The following is a 19281-nucleotide window of genomic DNA, read 5'->3' on the forward strand; positions in this document are numbered from 1 at the left end:
CTGTGGCTCCTCGCACTACTGCTCCAGTATATAATTCACCAGTTAATATTAAACAGGTTCTACAATTGCATAATGCTCTAGAAATCCATCCAGAAGTTGCAAAGAATTTTTAGGGACATAGGAAGAGGATTAGGCCTTTCAGCCCCTCAAACCCCATTCAATTAGGTAGTGGCGGATCTGTATCTCAACTCCATTTACCCGCATTAGTTCATATCCCTTAATACCCTTAACTAACAAAAATCTATCAATCTGTTTTGAAATTTTCAATTGACCTAGCCTCAACAGCTTTTTGGGGAGAGTTCTAGATTTCCACTACCCTTTGTGTGGCGAAGTGCTTCCTGACATCACCCCTGAGCAGCCTAGCTCTAATTTTAAGGTTATGCTCCCTTGCTCTAGACTCCCTCATCAGAGGAAATAATTTCTCTCTCTCTACCCTATCAAATCCTTCAATAATCAGATTGGGAAGTCAGCTATCTAATTGTTGCTGTTAAATATCAAACAAATTTCTCTTCCTCTTCTCTGCAGTTACCCATCAAATGGATGGCATTGGAATCGATCCTTCATAGGACATTCACCCATCAGAGTGACATCTGGAGTTACGGTAAGTCACAGTAGTTCTCACTATTTAAAATGTGAGAAATATTCCATCAAGTCTCAACGTTGGCTCAGTGGTAGTGCTCTTGCCTCTGAGGCGTGTGATCCTCTTCCAAGGTGTAAGCCCTGGCTCAGTGATAGCACTCACCCATGAGTCAGAATGCTGTGGGTTCAAGCTCCACTCACGTGACTTGAGTACATAATCTACGCTGACACTGCAGTACTGAGCTACGATCTTTCGGATAATGCATTAAACAGATGCCCCATCTGCCCTCTCGGGCAGGCGTAAAAGATCCCACTGCACTTTTCAAAGAGGAGCAAGGGAGTTCTCCTGGTGTGTTCTCCCTGTGCCCTGGCCAACATTTGTCTCTCAACCACCACCACTAAAACAGATTATCTGACTATTTATCTCATTGCTGTTGGACTATACCTGTTGCATTTCCCTGCATTACAACAGTGACTGAATTTTAAAAGTACTTAATTGAGACGTCCCGAGGTTGTGAAAAGTGAAAATTAGTGAGTCTGCCTCCTTATATTTAAAAAAAAAAATTTAAAAAAATCCATACCAAAGGGATTGACCGGGATGAAAGAGTTAAAGTTTTGCTGAGAACAAGGGCATCAAAGGTGGTGGCAAATAGGAAGCAATTCAGCAGATTAGCAGCTGCAGGAGTATTGTATCGAATGGAGGGCGAAAGACTAGACAGTTGGAAGTTTGAAAGTCCAGTTATAAGTGACTTGGAGGCGTGTTTTTCTAGGGACAGACACAGAAGGAGGTGGGGTTGGAAGGGGTAGGGGATGTGGATGTGATTGGTGGGAAGCTTAAGGATGTGGTCGGGGATGACCTAGCCTTAAAATTAGTCAAGAGACTCTTTATTCTTGATTCTAATGAAATTAAACATGCATTAATAGATATGTAAAACCAGGAATATTTTTTGTCAAGTCATTCTCTATACCATAAGCTCCACTGTGTCTCTGAATTTTAAGGTTATGCTCCTTTGTTCTGGACTCGGTCACCAGAGGAGATAGTTTGATAGATTGACAGTTCTTTATTCAAAGGCCAGCGGCATGAAGTATATACTGGACATTTTTCTCAGGTGGGTTAAATCTTGAGTTGGCTTTCTTGGCATGGAGTTTCACCCTTATTAGGTGGGCCACAAATTATGATTGTCCTACGATCAAGCAAGATTCTGTGCTACGAGTGCTAACATAAAAATTTACCCCCGTTTTGTTAGTGAAGTTGAACTCTGAGGTTTATGTCAGAATTACATTGCTCATATATGGCATTGTATTGTGAAGTCTATAGCAATGAGATAAATAGTCAGATAATCTGTTTCATTGAAAGGTTTGCCAGGTTATCAAACTCTAAGAAATGAGTTCTAAAGAGAATATTTTAACCCCTTGTGCACTGACTCTCTCTTGAAGCTTTTTAGTGCTAGCTTGCTGTGTCTTACTCCTGTGTATTATCTTGCTTATAAATATTTTAGCATGAACATAATGGGGCAGAAATTCCTCCCCAAACGCGTGAGTACGGAAGGGGTACTCACGCGTCTGGCCGGAGGAAATGCCGGTTTTCAGCATGCACAGCGCATGCGCTGAAAACCGGCATTTCCTCTCCTCTAACCCAAGAGGTGAAGAGGCTAGCGCGTGTGCTGTAGGGGGCAGCGCGTGCATCTTGGATTTCCTCTGTTTTGGGGGATTTGCGCATGTGTAAAGGCCTCCGGTCTTTACGCTTGTAAAAAGCACACGTAAGTATTTATTTTTACAGGTAAGTGGTGTTTTAGTGCAATTTAGAAAAAAAATTTCCACAGGTTTATTATTTTAAAGAATCTACAATAAGGTAAGTTTAGTTTTAGACCCTTTTTATTAAAAATTTATTTTTTCAAAAAAAAAAATTAGTTTAAATTATTTTTTTAAACTTATTTATACTTAATTTAATGATTGTGATGTTTTTTTTAAATTTTATTTAAAGTTTAAGTAGTGTTTTGGGGTGCAGTACTTCTCATGAGTTTGACAGTTCTTACTCTCAAACTTATGAATGAAGTTTCCCCTCCCCTGATTGGCTGAACAGTGCTCACCTGATCCCAGCCGGCACATCGCACTAACTACGCCGTTGGGTCAGGTTAGCACAGCGCGCCGACATCAGAACTGGGTCACTGACAGGAAATCCACTGCGGGCCAGGTTTCAGATGTCGGCGCGCAGGGTGAGCGCACATCGGGGGCTTGCACGCGCGGCAAGCCCCCGACACCAAGTTCTGGGCCATTGATCTGACAGGGTGGTAGTTACCACCATTCAGGGAGGGCCAGAGAATGTGGTAGGAATCCTACTTAATCTCCAGAGTGTTCTACCATAATTGAAGGAGTAATATTTAGTTCCATGGCTTGCTATCTCACTGAAGTGGGGGTGCGTTGGAGGTGAGGGGCCTACAGTTGCTTTCAGTGTTCCTGGGCCAGGAAGGTGAAGAACTATCAAGTTCTGATTGCTACCCAGAGACCCTGCAGTGATTAGCTGTTGCCTCTTTCGAACTACACTACGTGTTTTTTTTTCTTAGGTGTGACCATTTGGGAACTAATGACATTTGGGTCTAAGCCCTACGATGGAATTCCTGCCTGTGAAATCCCATCTATCTTGGAGAAGGGGGAACGGTTGCCACAACCTCCGATCTGTACAATTGATGTGTATATGATCATGGTTAAATGTAAGTTGTTTACAGGAATATTTTTGTTATATTTAACCTGTTTTTGTTGGGGGGGGGAGACATTACAGTTACAATCTCTCTTTCCCAATGGTGCAGTTTTAAATGCACTACCTAGTCTGAAAACAAGCCCTACAGACCAGGAAGGCTCAAAGTTTATCCCTGGTATTTGGTGCGTTAACTGATCTCCAGGGGCGATGCTAGGGTTACTATAATTAGCCTCAGTGCCACAAGATTATTGCTCCTAAAAGCGAACTTGAGTCTTCCAGGAAAGTGAATTTGTGTGGAAATGATGTGCTCCAATGCCAAATAGCCTGCTGATACTCCCTGTCTAGGTTCACACATGAAGAATGGCCACTTGGGTAAGATGCTGAAGAGTGACAGTGCCAGCAGAGACCATGACCCAGCATGAATTAATGCTTTGAAGCAAGGTTGGTCGAAAATTGTTTGAGAGGAGCAGGGAAAATTGGGGAGAATAATAATATTTAAAAAAATTTCAGTCCTTGTATGTGTGCTCTATTTACCATGATTTTCAAAGGTTTAACAATCTGTTCCGGTAAATAATGTAATTTATGATCAGACTCTCAAAAAAGCAAGCTGTATTGCATCATTTGATTTAACTAGCTGTTGTTTAATGATGTTTGAGGCAAACAACTCCTGCCAGCTGTCTCTTTCATAGATTCATAGAAGATAGGAGCAGCAGTAGGCCATTCGGCCCTTCGAGCCTGCTCCGCCATTCAATGAGATCATGGCTGATCATCCAATTTCAGTACCCTGTCCCTGCCTTCTCCCCATATCCCTTGATCCCTTTAGCCTCAAGAAATATATCCAACTCTTTCTTGAATATATTAATGAACTGGCCTCCACCGCCCTCTGTGGCAGAGAATTCCACAGGTTCACCACTCTCTGGGTGAAGAAATTCCTCCTCATTTCAGTCCTAAATGACTTACCCCTTATCCTTAGACTATGACCCCTGGTTCTGGACTCCCCGGCCATCAGAAACATCCTTCCTGCATCTAGTCTGTGCAGACCTGACAGAATTTTATAGGTTTCGATGAGATCCCCTCTCAATCTTCTAAACTCCAGTGAGTATAAGCCCAATCGACACAATCTCTCCTCATACGTCATTCCTGCCATCCCAGGTATCAGCCTGGTGAATCTTCGCTGTACTCCCTCCATGGTAAGAACGTCCTTTCTCAGGTAAGGTGACCAAAACTGCACACAATACTCAAGGTACGGTCTCACCAAGGCCCTGTACAACTGTAGCAAGACATCCTTGTTCCTGTACTCAAACCCTCTCGCTACGAAGGCCAACATACCATTTGCCTTCTTAACTGCCTGCTGCACCTGCATGCTTACCTTCAGCGACTGGTGCATAGTAACACCCAGGTCTCTTTGCACTTCCCCTTCTCTCAATCTATTGCCATTCAAATAATAATCTGCCTTCCTGTTTTTGCCACCAAAGTGGATAACCTCACATTTATCCACATTATAGCGCATTTGCCATGTTTCTGCCCAATCACCCAACCTGTCCAAATCGTACTGGAGTTTCACGACATCCTTCTCACAGCTTACCCTCCCACCCAGCTTTGTGTCGTCTGCAAATTTGGAGATATTACATCCAATTCCCTCGTCCAGATCATTAATATATATTGTGAACAGCTGGGGTCCTAGGACCGATCCTTGCGGTACCCCACTAGTCACTGCCTGCCACTCGGAAAACGACCCGTTTATTCCAACTCTTTGCTTTCTGTCCGCCAACCAGTTCTCTATCCAAGTTAATACCTTGCCCCCAATCCCATGTGCCTTAATTTTGCACGCTAATCTCTTATGTGGGACCTTATCGAAAGCCTTCTGAAAGTCCAAATACACCACATCCACTGGTTCTCCCTTATCTATTTTACAAGTTACATCGTCTCAAAATTCCAGTAGATTAGTCAAGCATGATTTACCTTTTGTAAATCCATGTTGACTTTGTCCAATCCTTTCACTGCTTTCCAAGTGCTCTGCTATTACATCTTTTATAATAGACTCTAGCATTTTCCCCACTACCGATGTCAGGCTTACCGGTCTATAATTCCCCGCTTTTTCTCTACCACCTTTTTTGAATAGTGGGGTAACATTAGCTACCCTCCAATCCATGGGTACCGTTCCAGAATCTATCGAGTTCCGGAAGATGACCAGCAATGCATCTACTATCTCTAGGGCCACTTCCTTAAGTACCCTGGGATGTAGACCATCAGGCCCTGGGGATTTATCGGCCTTCAGTCCCATCAATTTTCCTAACACCATTTCCCTACAAATACTGATTTCTTTCAGTTCCTCCCTTTCATCAGACCCTATGTTCCCTGGCATCTCTGGGAGGTTATTTGTGTCCTCCTTTGTGAAGACAGAACCAAAGTATGTATTTAGTTGGTCTGCCATTTCCTTGTTTCCCATTATAAATTCCCCTGATTCTGACTGCAAGGGACCTACGCTTGACTTCACCAATCTTTTTCTCTTCACATATCTATAAAAGCTTTTACAGATAGTTTCTATGTTTCCTGCTAGCTTACTCTCATATTCTATTTTCCCTTTCTTAATTAATCCCTTTGTCTTCCTTTGTTGACTCCTAAACTGCTCCCAATCCTCAGGATTATTGCTTTTTCTAGCCAATTTATATGTCCTCTCCTTGGATCTTATGCTATCCCTAATTTCCCTTGTTAGCCACGGTTGAGTCACCTTTTTTGTTTTATTTTTATGCCAAACTGGGATGAACAAATTCTGTAGTTCATCCATTCGGTCTTTGAATGTTTGCCATTGCCTATCCACCGTCAACCCTTTGAGTGCCATTCCCCAATCAATCCTACCCAACTCACTCCTCAGACCATCATAGTTTCCTTTATTTGAATTGAGGACCCTTGTCTCTGAGTCAACTACTTCATTCTCCATCTTAATGAAGAATTCGATCATATTATGATCGCTCCGACCCAAGGGGCCTCTTACAACAAGATTGCTAATTAATCCTTTCTCGTTACATAATACCCAGTCTAAGATGGCCTGATCTCTGGTTGGTTCCTCGACATATTGGTCCAGGAAACCATCCCGTAAACACTCCAGGAATTCCCCCTCCACAGTATTGTTACTAATTTGGTTGGCCCAATCTATATGTAGATTAAAGTCACCCATGATGACTGCTGTGCCTTTATTGCACGCTTCTTTAATTTCCCTTTTAATGCCATCCCCAACCTCCGCCTTACTGTTTGGAGGTCTATATACCACTCCCACTACTGTTTTTTTTCCCCTTGGTATTTCTCAATTCTACCCATACAGATTCCACATCAGAGCTAATATCCTTCATTACAATTGTATTAATCCCTTCTTTAACCAGTAATGCTACCCCACCTTCCTTTCCTTTTTGCCTATCTTTCCTGAATATCGAATACCCCTGGATGTTGAGTTCCCAGTCTTGGCCATCCTTGAGCCACGTTTCCGTAATCCCAACCAAATCATATTCGTTTACCTCTATTTGCGCAGCCAATTTGTCCACCTTATTACAAATGCTCCTCGCATTAAGACACAATGCGTTTTTTTAACGCTCTTAGACCTATTAGAATTATTATTTACTGTGGCCACGTTTGATTTAAACCGTTGATTTCTCTGACTGCCACTTTTGTTTTTCTCCTTCCTATCTTTTGCTTTTATCCCTGTTTTCCTTTCCTCTGTCTCCCTGCTCAGGTTCCCAACCCCCTGCCATTTTAGTTTAAACACCCCCCCGAACAGTGCTAGCAAACCTCCCCGCAAGGATATTTGTCCCGCTCTGGTTCAGGTGCAACCCGTCCGACTTGTACAAGTCTCACCTTCCCCGGAAGCAGGCCCAGTGATCCAGGAAACTAAAGCCCTCCCTCCTGCACCAACTCTTTAGCCACGCATTCATCTGCTCTATCCTCCTATTCCTATACTCACTAGCACGTGGCACCGGGAGTAATCCAGAGATTACAACCTTTGAGGTCCTATTCTTTAATCTGCTACCTAGCTCCCTAAATTCTTGCTGCAGGACCTCATCCCTCTTCCTGCTTATGTCGTTGGTCCCAATGTGAACCACGACCTCGGCCTGTTCACCCGCCCCCTTCAGAATGCCCTGCAGCTGTTCAGTGACATCCTTGACCCTGGCACCAGGGAGGCAACAAACCATCCTGGAGTCACGTCTATGGCCACAGAAACGCCTATCTGTTCCCCTTACGATAGAATCCCCTACCACTACTGCTCTCCCACTCTTTTTCCTCCCTTCCTGAGCAGCAGAAGCACCCCTGGTGCCAGGAAGTTGGCTGCTGCTGCCTTCCTCTGGTAAGTCATCCCCCTCAACAGTATCCAAAGTGGTATACCTGTTTGAAAGGGGGATGGCCACAGGGGTCCCCTGCACTACCTGCCTGTCTCTACTGCTCTGCCTGATGGTCACCCATTTCCCTTCTGCCTGTGCAGCCCTTACCTGCGGTGTGACCAACTCATCAAATGTGTAATCCACGACCCTCTCAGCATCGTGAATGCTCCAAAGCCCATCCATCCGCAGCTCCAGCGCCTCCCTGCGGTCTGCTAGTAGTTGCAGCTGGATGCATTTCTGGCACACGTGGTTGTCCGGGACACTGGCAGCGTCCCTGAATTCCCACATAGAGCAAGAGGAGCATAACATGGGGCTGGGCTCTCCTGGCATGACTTACCTCTTTTTAATTAATTTAAATTAATTCAATACCACCAGTTAAAGATATACTCTAGGGCGCTTGTATGGTTTACCAACAGTCCCTGCTACACCAGAAAGACCTTAGCAACTATAAACCACAGAGTTAAAGTTTAACAACTAGAGAAACACTCACCAACCAATCACTTACCTGCTCCCTGGTGACGTCACACTCTGATTACTTTTTACCTCTCTCCCCGCTGCTGAGTTGGTATGCCTCGCTGCTGCCGTCACTTTTAAGCCTCACCTCCGGTTGCTGTTCTCCCCCAGGTCCAGGCCTAGCCGCTGTGGTCGGGCCTCGCTGCTGCCGCCGCTTTTAAGCCCCACCTCCGGTCGCTGTTCTCCCCCAGGTCCAGGTCCAACTGCTGTGGTCGGGCCTCGCTGTTGCCGCCGCTTTTAAGCCTCACCTCCGGTCGCTGTTCTCCCCCAGGTCCAGGTCCAGCCGCTGTGGTCGAGCCTCGCTGCTGCCGCCGCTTTTAAGCCTCACCTCCGGTCGCTGTTCTCTCCCAGGTCCAGCCGCTGTGGTCGGGCCTCGCTGCTGCCGCCGCTTTTAAGCCTCACCTCCGGTCGCTGTTCTCCCCCAGGTCCAGGTCCAGCCGCTGTGTGAATAAAATACAAATATACTCACCAGAAAAATTATAATCCCCTTTGTGTCTGTGCAATACTAAATCCTGATAAATGAATAATCAACTAGCGAGAATGGCTGTGCTTATGTTTGATTGTGCATTCGCACTACAAGTTTAGCATCAGGGCAAAGCAGATTTGGCTTCATGCCAATGCTTAACTTGCGAAATGCAAATCAGGTGTGCAGGCCCAAACTGACTCCAGAGCCAAGTGGAGTGAAACTACCTACTCAAGAGAATTTCATTCCTCTTCACTCTCATGTTGGTATATAGTGTGACTGCGCAATAAATCTCAAAATCTATAGTTTTTAAAAAACTTTTATGTTTGTACCTTCATGCTTTTGATCACTCGTGTAACTGCTGAATCTAAATGAAGAAGCTTAATTACTGTACAAATAGGTAGTTAGTGGAAGGAGATTGGCCTGTACTGGAATACAGGATTTGTTGTGCTGGGCAATGAATAATTGGACATTTTCTACTGGAATTGGGATTATACAAGTGTTGTGCTTGGACTAGGAGTTTTATCCAGTGAAATTTGATTTATTAAACTCAGATTATGCACTTCCATCAGTAGCTACAGAGTGAAATGTCTCCTTAATTATCTTTGTGAGTTAGGTTGGATGATTGATGCAGAAAGTCGGCCAAGATTCCGTGAGCTGACCTCCGAATTCTCCCGAATGGCCCGAGATCCACCACGCTACCTTGTAATTCAGGTAAGGGACTAATAACAACAACAACAACTTGTATTTATATAGTGCCTTTAACATAGTAAAACATCCCAGGGCGCTGCACAGGAGTGTTTTTTTTTAAGGCACAAAATTTGACACCGAGCCACATGAGGATAGATTAGGGCAAGTGCCCAAAAGCTTGTTCAAAGATGTGGGTTTTAAGGAATGTCTTAAAGGAGGAAAGAGAGGTAGTGAGGCAGAGAGGTTTAGGCAGGGAATTCCAGAGCTTAGGGCCTAGGCAACAGAAGGCACCAGAGATCACTGACCATAGCACAGAAAATTTCTGGATTTCCACCATGCAAATAAGAGCTGTCTGCACATGCTAGCAAAGTGACAAGTGGGTTCTGACCATCATTACCTATCATGCCATTGAAAAGCTTAATGTGGTCTATGTGTAGGAGCTTCTATATGAAGGTTGTACTATGTAAACAATTCAAAAAGAGTGCTGGGGAAAGGTGTTTATACCTTGATAGCTTGTTGCTATATTATTAACAGGGCTAGAATCTGCCAGTTCTACCAGTAAGATGATGATGCACCCTTTAAACTTTCTAAAATGTCCCAAATAAAACAAAGGCATTTCTTGAAGCTGGTAAGCATGAGATTCCAAATTGTGAATTGCCTGTCCATGCTAACAAGATAGAGAAATTATATCAAATATCATCTGTAATAATTTTGGTTTGTCTCCAAAGAGAATATTCTAAGAGCATTCTTAAGGTGTGGATTAATAGGTGTTCTTTTATAAACTATATATACCAAGATTGGAACAGCATCACGGAAAGTGATATTTAGATGCATCTTTTTGGAAACCAAAATTTAAAACTGTCTTTTTACCTTCAAAGATTGTCGAGTATTGTGTTTTTAAATCTCTGCTTTATTTGCATCTATAAAGCATTATTTCTAATTGTGCCGTGGTCAGGAATGAAGTTTTAACACAATAGCAAAATACTGCAGATGCTGGAAATCTGAAATAAAAACAGAAAATGCTAGAAATACTCAGCAGATTAGGCAGCATCAATGGAGAGAGAAACAGAGACTGAAAGGTCATCTGACGAAAGGTCATCAACCTGAAACGTTAACTCTGTTTCTGTCTCCACAGATGCTGCCTGATCTGCTGAGTATTTTTAGCATTTTCTGTTTTTATTACTTATGAAGTTTTTAATAGCCTGATTGTTCTGCTAGGGTGATGATCGCATGCATCTACCAAGTCCAACTGACTCGCGATTTTATCGCACCATAATGGAGGAAGAAGATATGGAAGATATTGTGGATGCTGATGAATACCTTGTTCCTCATCCAGGATTCTTCAACAGTCCTTCCACATCAAGGACGCCATTATGTACATCAGTGGTGAGTTTCTCAATTTACAACAACAATTTGTATTTATATAGCACCTTTAACATACTAAAACGTCCCAAGGCGCTTCACAGGAGTATTATAAGACAAAAACATTTTGACACTGAGCCACATAAGGAGAAATTAGGGCAGCTGACCAAAAGCTTGGTCAAAGAGGTAGGTTTTAAGGAGCATCTTAAAGGAGAAAAGAGAGGTAGAGCGGTAAAGAGGTTTAGTCAGGGAATTCCAGAGCTTAGGGCCTAGGCAACAGAAGGCACGGCCACCAATGGTTGAGCGATTAAAATCAGGGGATGCTTCAGGGCGGAATTAGAGGAGCGTAGATATCTCGGGGGTTGTGGGGCTGGAGGAGATTACAGAGATAGGGAGGGGTGAGGCCATGGAGGGATTTGAAAACAAGGATGAGAATTTTGAAATCGAGGCGTTGCTTAACCGGGAGGCAATGTATGTCAGCAAGCACAGGGGTGATGGGTGAATGGGACTTGGTGCGAGTTAGGACATGGGCAGCCGAGTTTTGGATGACCTCAAGTTTATGTAGGGTAGAATGTGGGAGGCCAGCCAGGAGTGCATTTGAATAGTCAAGTCTAGAGGTACCAAAGGCATGGATGAGGGTTTCAGCAGCGGATGAGCTGAGGCAAGGACGGAGATGGGTGATATTACGGTGGTGTAAATAGGCGGTCTTAGTTATGCCGTGGATTTGTGCTTGGAAGCTTATTTCAGGGTGGTTCCGCCTCAGACAGATGTTAGGGAGAGGGATGGAGTCAGTGGCTAGTGAACAAAGTTTGTGGTGGGGACTGAAAACAATGGCTTTGGTCTTCCCAATATTTAATAGGAGAAAATTTTTGCTGTCGGACAAGCAGTCTGACAATTTAGAAACTGTGGAGGGGTCGAAAGAAGTAGTGGTGAGGTAGAGCTGGGTTACATGTGGAAACTGACGCTGTGTTTTCGGATGATGTCGCCAAGGGGCAGCGTGTAGATGAGAAATAGGAGGGGACCAAGGATAGATCCTTCGGGGACATCAGAGGTAACGATACAGGAGCAGGAAGAGAAACCATTGCAGGTGATTCTCTGGCTATGATTAGATAAATAAGAGTGGAACCAGGCGAGTGCAGTCCCGCCCAGCTGGACGACAGTGGAGAGGCATTGAAGATGGATGGAGTGGTTAACCATGTCAAAGGTTGCAGACAAGTCAAGAAGGATGAGAAGGGATAGTTTACCTTTGTCACAGTCACAAAAGATATCTTTTGTGACTTTGATGAGAGCCATTTTGGTACTGTGGCAAGGATGGAAACCTAATTGGAGGGATTCAAACATGGAATTGCAGGAAAGATGGGCGCGGATTTGGGAGGTGACAACACATTCAAGGACTTTGGAGAGGAAAGGGAGGTTGGAGATGGGGCGGTAGTTTGCAAGGACGGAGGGGTCAAGGGTTGGTTTTTTGAGGAAAATTTATGAATCAATTTCACATGTATATCATGTATATCACTATAGCATATAATCTAATGCCAAGACCAGGAGCTGTTTCTTAAAGCAAGTGTACATTATTTTTCTGTGCTAACTGCAGATTTTTAAAACTTAGTTCCATTTCACTTTGTTACAAAAGACAATTATAGACATAAAAATTATTGGTCTGTGTGGAACTGTAAAGCTTCATTGTCTCTCTTTTTCCATGTTCCAGCAGGGTGGCTTAGCCTGAATTGTTGGGAAAAACATGGAGGTGCTTTTCCAAAACCTTATAATATTAGTGCTACTAATGGCCCAGATTTCACGGTCAGCGGCGAACGAACGGCGGTAACCATTCATTACATTACACTTGTCCAGACTTTCTGTGGGCTTTTGCAATGTGATTTGTGGCAATTAGAGGGCCAAAATGGGATTTGGGACCTGTGTTAACAGGGCAAGCAACTGTGCATCTTCTTAACCAATCAGATTAAAGAATCATTACTGAGACACGCAGAGTCTAAACCAGGAAGTATAAGTTAGAATACTTAATTCAATTACAAATTATGTACAGAAAGCAATACAAAGAGAGGGAAACAAAGCTGGTATTAGAGAGAGATAAACGATAGAAACAAAAATTTAAGTGTCTAACAATAATTAAAATCTGAAGGAATGAAACACCACATTTGTAAAAGTTAATTTTCAGTGCCAGAAAAGTTGTTTGGCAATAATTAAGAATTATCACGCCATCAAAAATTCACTTAGACTGGATAAGCCCTAACTTTTTCTTGCGTGTTTAGTGGGTATCTATCACTTAAGTACCCCAAATTCACGCCGTACATGTATTTTAGTGCTGTGTCCCTCCGTGAGATACTGTTATAGCAAAGCTTGTGGAGGAGCAAGGCAACTGGGACAGCAACTTCCTGATTTCCTTGTTTAACTGCACGTGTGCATTTGTCGGAAGTTGTTGTTAATCTCACTATTATTGTTATCACAAAGTCCGGACTGTTATTTATGTATTGTCATCTGGAACTTAACTCTCTGTTGAGCTGTTTAAGTCCCCATCCTAAATTGTCAACTTGCAGCTTGAAATTTTGGCAGATGATGGACCCTTTCTTAAACTTTATGCTTCAGTGATTTAATATTCTGGCTATAAACCGCCAGTGTTCTTGCCATATTTGGATTGCTCTTCTATTCACAACAGACCATTCTACTGATAATGTGAGTGGGTGAATCTGTCTCCAGCTTGACATTATCTTTTCAATCCCATGATATCTCGTAGATCGTTTCCTGTGAATAGGGGAGGGATAAATTAGGCAATAACATTTAATGTTTATGTTTTAGAACCTTTGTACATTACATTTTAAGAATGAGCCCATTGGGTGTCAATGATATAAGCATGACTTAGATTGGCAGTGACATTAGGAGTTTCTCATTCATGATAGTGAGATAGCTAGACATGGATTACAGTCCCATGAATTCATATCATTGGCTCTCAGTTTAGTTTGATGTTCCATATTATAAACTCTGATATTGATAGTCCTGGGCATCATGGTGTGGTGTTACCACTGTTTTGATTTATCACGTCACTTTACACGACATGATGTTTCCATTTGGCAAGGAATTTTCTGCTAAATTCTAATTTATCAGTATATAGTAATTAAAAGGATCTTGCCACGAGAGTTGAATGGTCTGTCTCCTTCCTATTTCATCAATGTTTCTTCCAGTCACTTGTATTCTGCTTCTGATCTTTGTCAACAGAGTATGACGAGCAACAATTCATCAACGTTGATTAGCAGAAATGGCGTAAGTAGAAAAGCAAAATCATGCCTTCAATTTCTTGCATTCTGCAGTAATTATCAGCACAGATTTTAAAAAGGGTAAGCAGTAGTTTCATTTTGTTAAATCAATAGAAAATTTAACTACACAACACCCCATTCATTTAGCAACATTCAGTACTTAACGAGCCTTTTTGTATTCAGCCAACCTAATCAATTAATTAAGACAGTTTTAAACTGAGATGCAAGAAAATCTGTTTTTTCTCGATGGGCAAGTTGATGAGCACTTGTATTCTTACAAACCTTGCAAGGTCATTTATTGTGGATGTTTCATTGCAAGATTATTTGTTAAAGGACCTATTTAAGTTAATTAAAATTAGAGAGAACGAAAAAATAAAAATATAATCAAAATTAGTAAATGTACCTTTTATTTATTAAATCTAATGGGGGGCAGGGTGAAGAGGCAAACTTATACCTTAGTTAAGTAGCCATCTACTTATCAGTATGCAGAGTAGAAGCAGGAAATTCTAGAGAACCGCCAAGGAAAGTTCTGACGATTAAGCTTCAGCAATTGTGAAACTAATTCAAATCATTTGAATAAACTCTTAACAGCTCAGCAAGGTGTCCATTTTTACTGCAGTGCATGGTTCAGGAGGCACAAATGATACAGTTTTTCTTTTATTCGTTCATGCGATGTGGGTGTCGCTGGCAAGGCCAGCATTTATTGCCCATCCCTAGTTGACCTTGAAAAGGTGGTGGTGGTGAGCCGCCTTCTTGAACTGCTGCAGTCCGTGTGGTGAAGGTACTCCCACAGTACTGTTAGGGAGGGAATTTCAGGATTTAGACCCAGTGACGATGAAGGAACGGCGATATACTTCCAAGTCAGGATGGGTGTGTGACATGGCGGGGAACTTGGAGGTGGTGGTGTTTCCATGCGCCTGCTGCCCTTGTCCTTCTAGGTGGTAGAGCTCACGCATTTGGGAGGTGCTGCCGAAGAAGCCTTGGCAAGTTGCTGCAGTGCATCTTGTAGATGGTACACACTGCAGCAACGGTACGCTGGTGATGGAGGGAGGGAATGTTTAAGGTGCTGGATGGGGCACCAATCAAGCGGGCTGCTTTGTCCTGGATGGAGTCAAGTTTCTTGAGTGTTGATGGAGCTGCACTCATCCAGGCAAGTGGAGAGTATTCCATCACTCTCCTTACTTGTGCCTTGTATATGTTGGAAAGGCTTTGGGGAGTCAGGAGGTGAGACACTCGCCGCAGAATACCTAGCCTCTGACCTGCTCTTGTTGCCACATATTTATGTGGCTGGCCCAGTTAAGTTTCTGGTCAATGGTGACCCCCAGGATGTTGATGGTGGGGGATTCGGCAATGGTAATACCATTGAATGTCAAGGGGAGGTGGTTAGACTCTCGCTTGTTGGAGATAGTCATTGCCTGGCACTTGTGTGGCGCAAATGTTACCTGCCACTTATCAGCCCAAGCCTGAATGTCATCCAGGTCTTGTTGCATGCGGCCATGGACTGCTTCATTATCTGAGGAGTTGTGAATAGCACTGAACACTGCAGTCATCAGCGAACATCCCCATTTCTGAAGTTATGTTGGAGGGAAGGTCATTGATGAAGCAGCTGAAGATGGTTGGGCCTAGAACACTGCCCTGAGGAACTCCTGCAGTGATGTCCTGGGGCTGAGATGATTGACCTCCAACCACCACAACCATCTTTCTTTGTGCCAGGTATGACTCCAGCCAGTGGAAAGTTCCCCCGATTCCCATTGACTTCAGTTTTACTAGGGCTCCTTGATGCCACACTCGGTCAAATGCTGCCTTGCTGTCAAGGGCAGTCACTTTCACCTCACCTCTGGAATTCAACACTCTTGTCTATGTTTGGACCAAGGCTGTAATGATGTCTGGTGCCGAGTGGTCCTGGCGATACCTAAACTGGGCATTAGTGAGCGGGTTATTGGTGAATAAGTGCTGCTTATAGCACTGTCGATGACACCTTCCATCACTTTGCTGATGATTGAGCGTAGACTGATGGGGCAATAATTGGCTGGATTGGATTTGTCCTGCTTTTTGTGGACAGGACAAACCTGGGCAGTTTTCCACATTGTCGGATAGATGCCAGTGTTATAGCTGTACTGGAACACCTTGGCTAGAGATGCGGCTAGTTCTGGAGCACAAGTCTTCAGCACGACAGCTGGGATGTTGTCGGGACCCACAGCCTTTGCTGTATCCAGTGTGCTCAGCTGTTTCTTGATATCACGTGGAGTGAAATGAATTGGCTGAAGACTGGCTTCTGTGAGGGTGGGGACCTCAGGAGTAGGCCGATATGGATCATCCACTCAACACTTCTGGCTGAGGATAGTTGCAAACGCATCAGCCTTGTCTTCTGCACTCACGTGCTAGGCTCCACCATCATTGAGGATGGGGATATTCATGGAGCCTCCTCCTCCCATTAGTTGTTTAATGGTCCACCACCATTCACGACTGGATGTGTCAGGACTGCAGAGCTTTGATCTGATCGGTTGAGTGTGGGATTGCTAAGCCCTGTCTTTAGCATGCTGCTTCCGCTTTTTAGTATGCATGTAGTCCTGTGTTGCAGCTTCCCCAGGTTGGCACCTCATTTTTAGGTACACCTGGTGCTGCTCCTGGCATGCTCTTCTGCACTTATTATTGAACCAGGGTTGGTCCCCTGGCTTGATGGTAATGGTAGAGTGAGTGAGGGATATGCCGTGCCATGAGGGTACAGATTGTGGTGGAATACAATTCTGCTGCTGCTGATGGCCCATAGTGCCTCATGGATGCCCAATTTTGAGCTGCTGGATCTGTTCTGAATCTATCCCATTTAGCACGGTGGTAGTGCCACACAACATGATGGAGGGTGTCCTCAGTGTGAAGACGGGACTTCATCTCCGCAATGACTGTGCGGTGGTCACTGCTACCAATGTTGTCATAGACAGATACATCTGCGACAGGTAGATTGTTGAGGATGAGGTCAAGTAGGTTTTCTCACCATCTGTCGCAGGCCCAGACTGGCAGCTATGTCCTTCCGGACTTGGCCAGCTTGGTCACTAATGGTGCTACCAAGCCACTCTTCGTGGTGGATATTAAAGTCCCCCACCCAGAGTACACTCTGTGCCCTTGGTACTCTGTGCTTCTTCCAAGTGCTGTTCAACATGGAGGATTCATCAGCTGAGGGAGTGCAGTAGGTGGTAATCAGCAGGAGGTTCCAGTGTCCATGCTTGACCTGAAGCCATGAGACTTCATGGGGTCCGGAGTCAATGTTGAGGACTCCCAGGGCCACTCCTTACCGACTGTATACCACTGTGCCACCACCCCTGGTGGGTCTGTCCTTCCGGTGGGACAGGACATACCGAGGGATGGTGATGGAGGAGTTTGGGACATTGGCTGAAAGGTATGATTCTGTGAGTATGAATGTCAGGCTATTGCTTGACTAGTCTGTGGGACAACTCTCCCAATTTTGACACAAGTCCCCAGATGTTGGCGAGGAGGACTTTTCAGGGTTGACTGGGCTGGGTGTGCCATTGCCGTGTCTGTAGCCGGTGCCGAGGTCGATGCCGGGTGGTCCGTCTGGTTTTTTTATTCTTGTTTCTTGTAGCCGTTTGTTACAACTGAGTGACCTGCTGGGCCATCACTGAACTGCACTAAAAAAAATATAAAACTCTACATAATTTTACTGTGTGTAAAGCCATACAAAACATGCTCTCTTTAACAATTTTGTTTCTTTGAGGTTAGCTTAGAGAGAAGTTTGTTGGAAGTTGTCTACAAAGTAATATAAGATGTGCTGTACCATGCAGAAGAGGAGCTGAAAATGTGACATTGCAATGCATGGCTTAATATATACCACAAATTTTAAATTTGCATTTGTGAAAGACAAATCAACTATTCCATTAAATTTTCTTTTTTTATTGTTAATTGTGCAGCATCAAGGAATGCCTAAGAGAGAAGACAGTGAAATTTTACGCTATAGCTCTGATCCAACAATCCTCCTTGATGACGACGACATAAATGGATGTTTCCAACCTGCCCCAGGTTTGTGCAACTAATACAATATTGCTCTCTTTTGGTGCTTGAACTAAATTATAAGTAACAAATTAAATTTGTGACTTACACTGGTTTCATACCATTGTTTTATACATTGGGGAATTGCAGTGTCTCGCTGTACTCTTGTTGTGCGAGGCCTCTTGGGGTGGAGCGATCATAATATGATAGAATTCTTCATTAAGATGGAGAGTGAAGTATTTGACTCAGAGACTAGGGTCCTGAATTTAAATAAAGGAAACTACGATGGTATGAGGCGCGAGTTGGGTAGGATGGATTGGGGAACGTTATTTGAAGCGTTGACAGTGGATAGGCAATGGCAAACATTTAAAGATCGCATGGATGAACTACAGAATTTGTTCATCCCTGCTTGGCATAAAAATAAAACAAAAAAGGTGACTCAACCGTGGCTAACAAGGGAAATTAGGGATAGCATAAGATCCAAGGAGAGGACATATAAATTGGCCAGAAAAAGCAGCAAACCTGAGGATTGGGAGCAGTTTAGGATTCAGCAAAGGAGGACAAAGGGATTAATTAAGAGGGAGAAAATTGATTATGAGAGTAAGCTTGCAGGGAACATAAAAACTGACTGTAAAAGCTTCTATAGATATGTGAAGAGAAAAAGATTGGTGAAGTCAAGCATAGGTCCCTTGCAGTCAGAATCAGGGGAATTTATAATGGGGAACAAAGAAATGGCAGACCAATTAAATACATACTTTGGTTCTGTCTTCACAAAGGAGGACACAAATAACCTCCCAGAGATGTTGGGGAACATAGGGTCTAATGAGAGGGAGGAACTGAATGAAATCATTATTTGTAGGGAAATGGTGTTGGGGAAATTGATGGGAGTGAAGGCCGATAAATCCCCAGGGCCTGATAATCTACATCCTAGGGTACTTAAGGAAGTGGCCTTAGAAATAGTAGATGCATTGCTGGTCATCTTCTGAAATTCTATAGATTCTGGAACAGTTCCCATGGATTGGAGGGTAGCTAATGTTACCCCGCTATTCAAAAAAGGTGGTAGAGAGAAAACAGGGAATTATAGGCCGGTAAGTCTGACATCGGTAGTGGGGAAAATGCTAGAGTCCATTATAAAAGATGTAATAGCAGAGCACTTGGAAAACAGTGACAGGATCGGACAAAGTCAACATGGATTTACAAAAGATAAATAGTGCTTGACTAATCTACTGGAATTTTTTGAGGATGTAACTGGTAGAATAGATAAGGGAGAACCAGTGGATGTGGTGTATTTGGACTTTCAGAAGGCTTTCGATAAGGTCCCAAATAAGAGATTAGCGT

General features: G+C 43.6%; 1 protein-coding gene across 1 annotated transcript in view; it reads left to right on the forward strand.

The window, feature by feature from the left end:
- The window catches only part of egfra (epidermal growth factor receptor a (erythroblastic leukemia viral (v-erb-b) oncogene homolog, avian)), a 369473-nt gene that overhangs the window by 336777 nt on the left and 13415 nt on the right, over nucleotides 1–19281 (forward strand). The window contains exons 22-27 of the mRNA XM_085988057.1: nucleotides 526–601; nucleotides 3144–3290; nucleotides 9240–9337; nucleotides 10532–10699; nucleotides 13904–13948; nucleotides 17865–17973. Of these exons, the coding sequence (XP_085844183.1) occupies nucleotides 526–601; nucleotides 3144–3290; nucleotides 9240–9337; nucleotides 10532–10699; nucleotides 13904–13948; nucleotides 17865–17973 (643 nt within the window). The remainder of the gene's footprint in view (nucleotides 1–525; nucleotides 602–3143; nucleotides 3291–9239; nucleotides 9338–10531; nucleotides 10700–13903; nucleotides 13949–17864; nucleotides 17974–19281) is intronic.

Source organism: Somniosus microcephalus, chromosome 5 (genome assembly GCF_052327205.1).
Source record: "Somniosus microcephalus isolate GS21.2 chromosome 5, FLI_Smic_1.0, whole genome shotgun sequence".
In the NCBI taxonomy this organism is placed as follows: Eukaryota; Metazoa; Chordata; class Chondrichthyes; order Squaliformes; family Somniosidae; genus Somniosus; species Somniosus microcephalus.